General features: G+C 35.2%; 1 protein-coding gene across 1 annotated transcript; it reads right to left on the reverse strand.

The window, feature by feature from the left end:
• Positions 1-674: 674 nt before the first annotated feature.
• On the reverse strand, positions 675-2,893 carry LOC102801595 (uncharacterized). The gene is made up of 4 exons (XM_078008166.2): positions 2,759-2,893; positions 2,101-2,253; positions 1,401-1,556; positions 675-1,077 (listed from the first exon to the last, which is right to left on the reverse strand). Exons 1-4 carry the CDS (start codon positions 2,891-2,893, stop codon positions 934-936), a joined length of 588 nt encoding a protein of 195 aa, XP_077864292.2. The 3' UTR covers positions 675-933.
• Between the last annotated feature and the right edge of the window lie 10,439 nt (positions 2,894-13,332).

Consider the following 13,332-nt stretch of genomic DNA (forward strand, 5'->3'; position numbering starts at 1 on the left):
GATGCTCAATAATGTAATACGTTATCGCGAATAATCTGCTGCAATGACGTCATAAAATCCACTGGTATTGATAATGCTATAATGTAATGTATTGTATTGTTTTATTAGTTGTCTTCGTGTGTACGTGTATGGAATGTGTTGTTTAACTATGTGGCAAGTTTGGCAAATATGGGGTTGATGGGTAATTGAGATATCGCATATCCCTTACTACTAATGGGTAACACCAGAGGTACATTACTTGGGGTTTGCAACTCGCATAGTACTGTATGGTGACATCATGACTGTCAAGATCCCATTGAAGTCTCATCTCGTAGATAGCGAGACTGAGGCTACGACCTTCTGACATGATATATACATGTATCAATGTTCAAGATTTGTAATGAAAAAATAAAACTTTTCTTGCCACTATCGTAGTGAAAAATGTAATACATCGAAAATGTACAGAAAATATAGTTCTCGTAATCCGTCATATCGTGGGCAGCTATTTTGATCCACCTGGACATCTCAGTATCCTAGTTACCTCGGGCATGGTCATTTGCATTTTTCTGAGTTGGAACGCTTATGCGAGAGCGAGATTGTGATGGGATCTTGGTATCATGTCACCGTTGTTGCAAACCCCAAGTAATGTACCTCTGGTAACACTAATTATCCCCGATACAAAAATAGATACCATTGATTGTAAACATTTGGATAACACAAAAATATATCAAACAAATAGCATTTCTCGATCTGCGCACCGCCCTAGTTGTAAATATTGATGATCAACGAGGCTATTCCAAAACCTCAAAGTCGTTGAACATTGGAACTGATCTAATCAAAGTTGTTGCTTAAAGCGTGGCACATAAATAGCAGACTATGTTCACGGACACAAACAGCGTTACTCCATGAATAATTAATCACGCAACTATATTAATGTCTGGCGATTTGATTGGTTTAAACCCCGAACTGGTCATCCATGGTTAGACTAGATCGGTGTGCCTGTGGTACATAGTAATCTCTGTCTGGTAACTGAAAGCTTTTCTTCATATACTGCACCTGTTCATCTGCATCAACTTCAAAGCCGCTGTCTACTGGAACCTGAAGACGAAGAAGAAGAAAAAAGAAGAAAGTAAAAAAAAACTATTATAATTGTTATTAAATACAATGGACATATGGTACTCTTCGACAAATGACTTGTAACCCAGAGGTAGAACCACAAGTTTAATTATCGACTACCATTCAGAGGGTTCATTAAAAACAGAGCCTAACGCAAATCTGAACAAAACGTCCTGTCTGAGAAAAAAAACAATGTTGCGATTATATTGAAAGCAAATAAATCCTCATTTCGATGATTTATTAGAGCCGGAAATATTGTTCGTTGATGAGGTTTCTATATGCAGTTTAATTCGTCCGAGTAATACCTTTGACGTGCGCGAGTGAAAGAGGGCAGCCTCGTCCCCGGTCGCAATATAGGGAGTAATAAATTCTGATTCAGGGTCTCTTCTAACACCAACTCCTGGTCCAGTTGAAAGGCGGTAAGGTCTCGTCAATTCAATCTTTCTGCTGGGCTGTCCTTCCTGTAAATTTGGATAAGAAATAATTAAAATATAAGAAAAAAATAATAACGTAAAAATAAATTGTGAAATAAACAGTCAGCTGCTCATGCATGAAACACCCATTGTATATTCAGCTCGTAAATCGGAGTTTTCATTTCGAAGTTACAAGGCTTAGAGTGACAAAACTAACACATGCGTCTTTTGAGGAAAAAGACGGGCCAATCGTAGACACTTTTCAAAACTCTTTTTTTCCCGCTACCAATTTTGAACGCATGTGTATTGATATAAACACAATGTCCGTTATTGTTAGCCTGAAAAAAAGAGTTAAAATGGGATGGTGGATTACGAGCTAAGAAATGACGAACAAACATGCGGTAATTGAGTCAAATACACGACATAAGATTTATACCTATACCATATATCAACACCAGATTGAATGTCACGTGTGTGAGCAGATCCACGCGAATCTGATGTGAATCCTTCCACAACCCGTGACAAAGACACGCCCGTGACAAAGACAAATAACAGAAAAGATTAGCGTTGTGTTTATTGGATAGAAAGTTACCTTTGCTGTATGAGAGCGAGCCAATTGGGAAGCTTCATACGGACCATGGCTTGTAAGAGATTCTGGGTTGCGTCTTTTATGTCGATCCGATCTGTCATTTGCTGAACGGCGATGGTGTTTGGTGTGCCGACGACCATTTGGTTGATGTCGAAACTGTAAAAAATAGTACACGCGAAAAACAAACAAGATGAGTTCTCAGTAAGTAAAGGGTTACATCTTTCTATGAATTTATTCTATAAAATGTTATGTAGTCAAGTTAGTAGTTAGTGTAGTCAATTCTATTTAAGTACGCAGAAGTCAGCAAAGGCATGTACCTTATGAATGAATGAATGAATGTATCAAAATGTTAATAGACGTAGCTCTTGCAATGACGTAGACTACTAGTATTCTAATGTATGCCCGGTTGATAATTGAGAACTTTGTGGAATAGAGTTTGGCACCTGTATAGTCTATTCGATTATCGGATTTACATTTGAATGACACTGATTTCAAATAGAATTATTTGCGTAAGAATAAGCATGCTTTTTCTGACTTCGGTGTAACACACCACTTTGGCTAAAACGCTAGTTTCTTTTCAATGTTAGGGTATGAAGGAAATACATTCCCGAGGGCTTTGTAGCTTGATTGGTCGCTTTGGAAGATGACAAATTTAACTTACATCTTTCCTCTCTCGACGTGCGTGCACCATGTTAGCGTGCAGACGCGCTAATCTTTTGGTTTCTTCATATCCCTCGGAGCTCTCCTCGTCAGACGCCATCCGTGGTTTGCGCTTGCCATCCAGCCATCCATACATTGGTTGGGTGACACCGCATGAATACGCAATTGGCAGTGGTACTTTTCTCTTCCCCTTCTGTTTTCTAGTCACTCGTATACAGATGATTATAAAGACGATGAGGGCGATTAGAAGAACGCCCCCTAATATCCCCAGCGATATTGCCAGTATCAATAGATAGGAAGAGTCTGTATTGAAAAAAAATCGCAAATATAAGTTATTTACTTGTTTGTCTGCATGTTCATGAACTACAAATATTGTTTCCATGACATTTGACATGTGCGAAGCACTTGGCAATTAGATTCATTGTTTTCTGCATCTGTACTCTTCATGGTTTTTACTCTAATTAGCACCATCATGATTAATGATGTGTACTTCTTTCTCTCTCTCTTTAGCTCCTTACAGTAATTGCAGAATGTATGTCCTGATTGTAGAGAATTATTTTATTTAAAGATCCTTATTTTATAAGAGTTACTGCAGCAACTGCGTTTGTGGTTAAACATTACCTTTTTTGCTGCAGTCCCTACCAGGTCTGGTACTAGGATCTGGTGAAACGTCTTCGTATCCCGATTTGCAGGCACACGTGAAACTGTCACCTCGGACCTTACACTGTGCGTCGAGCGAACAGTCATTACCACTTGGGCGGGCACAGGCACTGTCTTCGAAACCTGTGAAGCGAGTTCAACATTGTAGTGATTCATGTATTTTGTTAGACTTTAACAAATAAATTAACTTTAGCCATTAACAACATTTAAAACTATATCAATCGTTATTTATGCGTGTCGGATCCTGGTTGAGTTGGTCAATCAGCAATTGAAATATGAATATCGTTATATTGTTTCTGAAACATACTGTTTCAATATCGTATAAGCAATTTATCAAAAAGAAGCGGCAAAACATTCCATGACGCAAGATATAAGTATTATTTAATGTTAAGTATGTACATTGACATAGGGTAACCAAGAATAGTTGGTTGGTTGGTATTGTAAAGCTGCATACCAGAGACATCTATGGAGTCTTGCTCTATTGTTAGATCACCGCTGAGACCTTCTTCAGAAATTGCATCTGTGAGAACTTCTTGTAACTGATCAGCCGTGGTATCCGTGGATTCGTCAAGGTAAGTGACTGCATTAACACCTACACTGCCTTCAAAATAGCTAATGATGGCCGAACCATAGTATGTTCCAGGGAACTCATTTTTCAACACCGTGTCTATCTACAATATGCAAACATATATATATATATATATATATATATATATATATATATATATATATACCACTGCAAGCTTGGTAAATTCATCAGTAAATTGTGGCAAGCTAGATAGGCATCTCTTAATGATGAATACAAGTCTGTGCTAGGCAACAATTCTTGTTATTTTGTATATGCAAAATGCAGTACATTGTCTATATAAACAGACCTGTGTGAAAAATCTTCCTATCATAATGTAATTGGATATCATTAATGCTTGTAATTAATTATCTCACTAGATAATTCTCACTCCTGAGAAGATAGTACTCAAACTTACTTCGTCCAATATAATCTCTGTTATTATGGAATAGGGTCCAGAATATGGGTCGTCATAGTCGCTGATGTACTCCGCAGTTATCGCGCGGAATTTCAGGATGATTAAAACAACCTTGAAGGTTTTAGACCCTGTGAACAAATAAGCAGAAATAACACGTGATGAAAACATACTTAGGAGAAACTACTCACGCCACTAATGATCAAATATAAAGCCTTAATACTTTTTCATAGTTGAAATTGTTTGTACTCACTTTTACAAATATCATTGTTCTCAAAATAACTAGGTTTACACACACATTCATATCCATTGACCTTATCAATACATTGAGTATGTGGACCAGTACAGGGCGAAGGGTTTTGAGCACACTCGTTTACACCTAGAACAAAATATATCATTGTTAGGTTAGTGGCCTGGCAGCAACAGTGAGCATAGTGCGCAATGAAGCGAGTGGGGCAAAATGACTGTGCATTTGTTGTGCTTATATGAATAACGTGCTTTTCAATCATGAACAAAATATATTTATACCTGTTTGTGCGGTTATTAGTGGTTTTGTTGATGCTGCTGGCACTACTGTTGTTTTTGCTTTTGTTGTTGCTACTGGTGATTTTGTTGTTGGTATTGCAGCTGCTGTTGTTTTTGTTATTGTTGTTGCTACTAGTGATTCTGTTGTTGGTATTGCAGCTGCTGTTGTTTTTGCTATTGTTGCTACTGGTGATTCTGTTGTTGGTATTGCAGCTGCAGTTGTTTTTGTCAGTGTTGTTGCTGGTGGCGATGGAACTTCTGATGTTGGTATTGCAGCTGCTGTTGTTTTTGCTATTGTTGCTACTGGTGATTCTGTTGTTGGTATTGCAGCTGCAGTTGTTTTTGTCAGTGTTGTTGCTGGTGGCGATGGAGCTTCTGGTGTTGGTATTGCAGCTGCTGTTGTTTTTGCTATTGTTGCTACTGGTGATTCTGTTGTTGGTATTGCTGCTGCAGTTGTTTTTGCCATTGTTGTTGTTCCTGCTGAAGAGAGAAATCAAATGATGCACACATAGTAGTGAAGTATAGGCCATTGCACATGTTCACGTTCTACATGCGTGCATAGTGAGTGATTGGCAAGAACCGGTCTTTCGCACTCATACTAATGAGGGTGTTGTTCTCTATTTTGTTAATATTATTACATGTACATGTTTCTGTTCATAAAACAACTTATGGGCGATGTTACCGCAACAGACCACGAGCCTATGTTGAATTATTGAGTGCCATTTGTAATAATACATTGTCATGCTGGTTGGCAAACATGTAAACATATGACGTCACTCATACAGATTAGGTTATGTATATGTTGCTAGTTTTAGTCTTCATTGACGCAATAATTGAAATTGCTAAATACAATATGTACTTAACAATGATATTAAAAGTATTGATTACTTACTTTGACCATATATTTTAAAAATTATAAATCAACGTCTTTAATGGCAACAACACAGTATAGACTGAGCTGTTTAGGACAGACAGAATTAATATTACGCTCTTCCAGTAGCAGCACTTTTCATTATTCAGACACATTATTTGAAAATAATAACAAAGAAGCACATTTGCAAATTTTAAAATAAATTACCCACTTGTGGTTTTGACTAGCGTTGACGTGTGCCCTGCTGTATGTGTCTCACCAGACCAGGTTGGTGTTTCTTGTGAAATGTCTTTTGCAGTAGTTTGGGCTTCATGAGTTCCTGTTGACACTGCTGGAGTTGTTATAGTGCTTTGTACATGGGGTGTTGTTACTATTGGTGACGATGACTCGCTCACTACTGTGTGTTGTGCTGTGGATCCACTCACTACTGTTGGTGATGTGTTTGTCTGGATAGTCTGACCTGAATGAGTGGTAGACTTTACCGAAGTAGACTTTAGGTCCCCTGTCACGGTTGAATGAGGGGGCGTTATTGAGGACATATTATCTGTTGATATCTGAGTTGAACTGTCTAATTTTGTAGCTGTGATCGGCTGATTAGTTGGAGAAACAGTTGTGGAATTCATAGGCTGGGTAGATTCTCTGCTTGTCACGTTTGTCGTAGTTGGAACTGGTGTCTGTGAAGTAATTTCCAGTGTAGTTGCATTCGTGGTCACATTGTTTTCGACTGGAGATGTTGATTGCAAATTTACAGTAAACCGTGGTAAAGTTGTCCAGGGCAACGTACTAGCCTGTGTACCAGATGCAGGTGGTATGGTTAGTGTTGTTGACATAATGCTGGTGTGTGTAGTATCATTTTCTTGAGGTGTTGAAGATCCATCCGCTGATGTTGTTGTTGTCTCTGGGCTAGGCGTTTCACTCGACACATTCATGTTTGAAGATGGTTCTGTCGTACCTAGGGGGAAATAATTGTGGAGTGGTATTTTCTATAAGAAGAAACAAAAATCTAGAGGAAAACATCTATCAGACAATAGTTTCTAATTTTTAATTATCTCTCAGGTAGTTCAAAATTGTTGTTTCTTAATAACAAGTGATGAAATGTCCATTGATACTTGATATGATGTTCACTTTAAACATGTGGACAGAAGAATGTTACTAAAAATCGTCACAATCGTTACACAACGTTAACAATTCCTCAATAACTATGAAATAATTACAAACAAACAGTCGTTCTTCAACTAGTGATTCAAAACACACACAATTCACTTGAGATGACTTGGAAGGTCAGGTGCCAAATTTGTACGATTGGTCATTCTAAGTTTTGTCACATTAAACAGCCTGGTTGTAAAATTTGACACACCAAAGATTTAGTGTTTTGACATTGTATACAAACAATCATAGATCAATATTAACAGTATAGGCATACCTGATTTCGTCGTCGGCATAGATGTGCTATGGGTTGTGGATGATATAATTGCAGATGTTGATTCTAAGGTCATAGTGGCATTGTCTAACAGTGTTGTTTGAATATCTGTCGGTGTCACTGGTGAGGATGTATAGACTATTGTTGGAGGCAATGTGGTACTGACTGTAAAATTTGAGATGATAGTTATAATTAATAACTATAAATAGCAATAACCGTTGTTTAAATTCCATTTTCCAGATTAGACCCTCACTTATCCATTTAGATTATACATCAATTTGTTCAAATATTCATACGAGCAAATACGTGTAACATTTCAACGAGAATATTTTATGTAACTTACCAATCTCACAGTTTGTACCATTGTATCCATCGGTACAGTTACATTTATATGCAGCAATCAGATCGGTACAAGTTCCACCATTTTGACAAGGATCAGGGTCGCATTCATATATTTCTGTGAAAGGAAATAGAAAATGCACATCAAATTAAAAAACAAAACACTTATAGCTATTCATACTATAAATGAATTCTTTTAAATATTCACAGTATCCAACACAAGTAATATTTCACAGAAAATATTTTATGTAACTCACCAATCTCACAGTTTGTACCATTGTATCCATCGGTACAGTTGCATTTATATGCAGTAATCAGATCGGTACAAGTTCCACCATTTTGACAAGGGTCGGAATCGCAATCGTCGATTTCTGTGTAAGAAATAGGAAGTACTCATCAAACTATAAAAAAACACGTTTACCCCTACATACTATTATTGAATTATTTCAAATATCCATGGGACTAAATATATATTTAATATAACTTACCAATCTCACAGTTTGTTCCATTGTATCCATCGGTACAATTGCATTTATATGCAGCAATCAGATCGGTGCAAGTTCCACCATTTTGACAAGGATCAGAGTCACATTCGTCGATTTCTGTATAAAAAAAAATAGAAAATGAACATCAAATTAAAAAACAACATTTTATCTATTCATACTATAAATTTATTCTTTTAAATATCCATAGAACAAAATATATATTGAATATAACTTACCAATCTCACAGTTTGTATCATTGTATCCATCAGTACAGTTGCATTTATATGCAGCAATCAGATTGATACAAGTTCCACCATTTTGACAAGGGTCGGAATCGCACTCGTCGATTTCTGTGTAAGAAATAGGAAGTACTCATCAAACTACAAAAAAAACGTTTATTCCTACATGCTATTAATGAATTATTTCAAATATTCATGGGACCAACTATATATTTAATATAAATTACCAATCTCGCAGTTTGTACCATTGTATCCATCGGTACAGTTGCATTTATATGCAGCAATCAGATTGATACAAGTTCCACCATTTTGACAAGGGTCGGAATCGCACTCGTCGATTTCTGTGTAAGAAATAGGAAGTACTCATCAAACTACAAAGAAACGTTTATTCCTACATGCTATTAATGAATTATTTCAAATATTCATGGGACCAACTATATATTTAATATAAATTACCAATCTCGCAGTTTGTACCATTGTATCCATCGGTACAGTTGCATTTATATGCAGCAATCAGATTGATACAAGTTCCACCATTTTGACAAGGGTCGGAATCGCACTCGTCGATTTCTGTGTAAGAAATAGGAAGTACACATCAAACTACAAAGAAACGTTTATTCCTACATGCTATTAATGAATTATTTCAAATATTCATGGGACCAAATATATATTTAATATAACTTACCAATCTCGCAGTTTGTACCATTGTATCCATCGGTACAGTTGCATTTATATGCAGCAATCAGATCGGTACAAGTTCCACCATTCTGACAAGGATCAGGGTCGCATTCGTCGATTTCTGTGTTAGTAAATAAGAATTAAACATCATTAGAAAAAAACTTTATTCATTTATACTATAAATGAATCATTTCAAATATTCATACGACTAAATTAATGTAACATTTCACCGGGAATATTTTATGTAACTTACCAAACTCGCAGTTTGTACCATTGTATCCATCGGTACAGTTGCATTTATATGCAGCAATCAGATCGATACAAGTTCCACCATTTTGACAAGGGTCGGAATCGCACTCGTCGATTTCTGTGTAAGAAATAGGAAGTACTCATCAAACTACAAAAAAACGTTTATTCCTACATGCTATTAACGAATTTTTTCAAATATTCATGGGACCAAATATATATTTAATATAACTTACCAATCTCGCAGTTTGTACCATTGTATCCATTGGTACAGTTGCATTTATATGCAGCAATCAGATCGGTACAAGTTCCACTATTTTGACATGGATCAGGGTCGCATTCGTCGATTTCTGTGCAAGAAATAGAAAATATACATCAAATTAAAAAACACCATTTTATCCATCCATACCATAAATGAATTCTTTTAAATATTCGTGTAACAAAATATATATTTAATATAACTTACCAATCTCGCAGTTTGTACCATTGTATCCATCGGTACAGTTGCATTTATATGCAGCAATCAGATCGGTACAAGTTCCGCGATTTTGACAAGGATCAGGGTCGCATTCGTCGATTTCTGTGTTAGTAAATAAAAATTAAACATCATTAGAAAAAAACTTTATCCATTTATACTATAAATGAATCATTTCAAATATTCATACGACTAAATATATGTAGCATTTCACCGGGAATATTTTATGTAACTTACCAAACTCGCAGTTTGTACCATTGTATCCATCGGTACAGTTGCATTTATATGCAGCAATCAGATCGATACAAGTTCCACCATTTTGACAAGGGTCGGAATCGCACTCGTCGATTTCTGAGTAAGAAATAGGAAGTACTCATCAAACTACAAAAAAAACGTTCATCCCTACATACTATTAATGAATTATTTCAAATATTCATGGGACCAAATATATATTTAATATAACTTACCAATCTCGCAGTTTGTACCATTGTATGCATCGGTACAGTTGCATTTATATGCAGCAATCAGATCGGTACAAGTTCCACCATTTTGACAGGGATCGGGGTCACATTCGTCGATTTCTGTGTAAGAAATAGGAAGTACTCATCAAACTACAAAAAATCGTTTATCCCTACATACTATTAATGAATTATTTCAAATATTCATGGGACCAAATATATATTTAATATAATTTACCAATCTCGCAGTTTGTACCATTGTATCCATCGGTACAGTTGCATTTATATGCAGCAATCAGATCGGTACAAGTTCCACGATTTTGACAAGGATCAGGGTCGCATTCGTCGATTTCTGTGTACAAAATAGAAAATATACATCGAATTAAAAAACAACATTTTATCTATTCATACTATAAATTTATTCTTTTAAATATTCATAGAACAAAATATATATTTAATATAACTTACCAATCTCACAGTTTGTACCATTGTATCCATCGGTACAGTTGCATTTATATGCAGCAATCAGATCGGTACAATTTCCACTATTTTGACATGGATCAGGGACGCATTCGTCGATTTCTGTGCAAGAAATAGAAAATATACATCAATTAAAAAACAACGTTTTATCTATCCATACCATCAATGAATTCTTTTAAATATTCGTGTAACAAAACATATATTTAATATAACTTACCAGTCTCGCAGTTTGTACCATTGTACCCATCGGTACAGTTGCATTTATATGCAGCAATCAGATCGGTACAAGTTCCACTATTTTGACATGGATCAGGGTCGCATTCGTCGATTTCTGTGAACAAAATAGAAAATATACATCAATTAAAAAACAACGTTTTATCTATTCATACTAAAAATTTATTCTTTTAAATATTCATTGAACAAAATATATATTTAATATAACTTACCAATCTCGCAGTTTGTACCATTGTATCCATCGGTACAGTTGCATTTATATGCAGCAATCAGATCGGTACAAGTTCCGCGATTTTGACAAGGATCAGGGTCGCATTCGTCGATTTCTGTGTTAGTAAATAAAAATTAAACATCATTAGAAAAAAACTTTATCCATTTATACTATAAATGAATCATTTCAAATATTCATACGACTAAATATATGTAGCATTTCACCGGGAATATTTTATGTAACTTACCAAACTCGCAGTTTGTACCATTGTATCCATCGGTACAGTTGCATTTATATGCAGCAATCAGATCGATACAAGTTCCACCATTTTGACAAGGGTCGGAATCGCACTCGTCGATTTCTGTGTAAGAAATAGGAAGTACTCATCAAACTACAAAAAAAAACGTTCATCCCTACATACTATTAATGAATTATTTCAAATATTCATGGGACCAAATATATATTTAATATAACTTACCAATCTCGCAGTTTGTACCATTGTATGCATCGGTACAGTTGCATTTATATGCAGCAATCAGATCGGTACAAGTTCCACCATTTTGACAGGGATCGGGGTCACATTCGTCGATTTCTGTGTAAGAAATAGGAAGTACTCATCAAACTACAAAAAAATCGTTTATCCCTACATACTATTAATGAATTATTTCAAATATTCATGGGACCAAATATATATTTAATATAATTTACCAATCTCGCAGTTTGTACCATTGTATCCATCGGTACAGTTGCATTTATATGCAGCAATCAGATCGGTACAAGTTCCACGATTTTGACAAGGATCAGGGTCGCATTCGTCGATTTCTGTGTACAAAATAGAAAATATACATCGAATTAAAAAACAACATTTTATCTATTCATACTATAAATTTATTCTTTTAAATATTCATAGAACAAAATATATATTTAATATAACTTACCAATCTCACAGTTTGTACCATTGTATCCATCGGTACAGTTGCATTTATATGCAGCAATCAGATCGGTACAATTTCCACTATTTTGACATGGATCAGGGACGCATTCGTCGATTTCTGTGCAAGAAATAGAAAATATACATCAATTAAAAAACAACGTTTTATCTATCCATACCATCAATGAATTCTTTTAAATATTCGTGTAACAAAACATATATTTAATATAACTTACCAGTCTCGCAGTTTGTACCATTGTACCCATCGGTACAGTTGCATTTATATGCAGCAATCAGATCGGTACAAGTTCCACTATTTTGACATGGATCAGGGTCGCATTCGTCGATTTCTGTGAACAAAATAGAAAATATACATCAATTAAAAAACAACGTTTTATCTATTCATACTAAAAATTTATTCTTTTAAATATTCATTGAACAAAATATATATTTAATATAACTTACCAATCTCGCAGTTTGTACCATTGTATCCATCGGTACAGTTGCATTTATATGCAGCAATCAGATCGGTACAAGTTCCGCGATTTTGACAAGGATCAGGGTCGCATTCGTCGATTTCTGTGTACAAAATAGAAAATATACATCGAATTAAAAAACAACATTTTATCTATTCATACTATAAATTTATTCTTTTAAATATTCATAGAACAAAATATATATTTAATATAACTTACCAATCTCACAGTTTGTACCATTGTATCCATCGGTACAGTTGCATTTATATGCAGCAATCAGATCGGTACAATTTCCACTATTTTGACATGGATCAGGGACGCATTCGTCGATTTCTGTGCAAGAAATAGAAAATATACATCAATTAAAAAACAACGTTTTATCTATCCATACCATCAATGAATTCTTTTAAATATTCGTGTAACAAAACATATATTTAATATAACTTACCAGTCTCGCAGTTTGTACCATTGTACCCATCGGTACAGTTGCATTTATATGCAGCAATCAGATCGGTACAAGTTCCACTATTTTGACATGGATCAGGGTCGCATTCGTCGATTTCTGTGAACAAAATAGAAAATATACATCAATTAAAAAACAACGTTTTATCTATTCATACTAAAAATTTATTCTTTTAAATATTCATTGAACAAAATATATATTTAATATAACTTACCAATCTCGCAGTTTGTACCATTGTATCCATCGGTACAGTTGCATTTATATGCAGCAATCAGATCGGTACAAGTTCCGCGATTTTGACAAGGATCAGGGTCGCATTCGTCGATTTCTGTGTTAGTAAATAAAAATTAAACATCATTAGAAAAAAACTTTATCCATTTATACTATAAATGAATCATTTCAAA

The sequence above is a fragment of the Saccoglossus kowalevskii genome, chromosome 21, assembly GCF_978046115.1.
Source record: "Saccoglossus kowalevskii chromosome 21, keSacKowa6.1, whole genome shotgun sequence".
Lineage (NCBI taxonomy): Eukaryota > Metazoa > Hemichordata > Enteropneusta > Harrimaniidae > Saccoglossus > Saccoglossus kowalevskii.

Excerpts from the sequence above, each read along its gene's own strand:
- LOC102801595 (XM_078008166.2), bottom strand. The coding sequence starts at position 2,893 with ATGTATGGATGGCTGGATGGCAAGCGCAAACCACGGATGGCGTCTGAC. Across the intron at positions 1,557-2,100 it reads CTCGCTCTCATACAGCAAAG|GAAGGACAGCCCAGCAGAAA; the intron begins GTAACTTTCTAT and ends CCAAATTTACAG. Across the intron at positions 1,078-1,400 it reads TTCACTCGCGCACGTCAAAG|GTTCCAGTAGACAGCGGCTT; the intron begins GTATTACTCGGA and ends CTTCGTCTTCAG.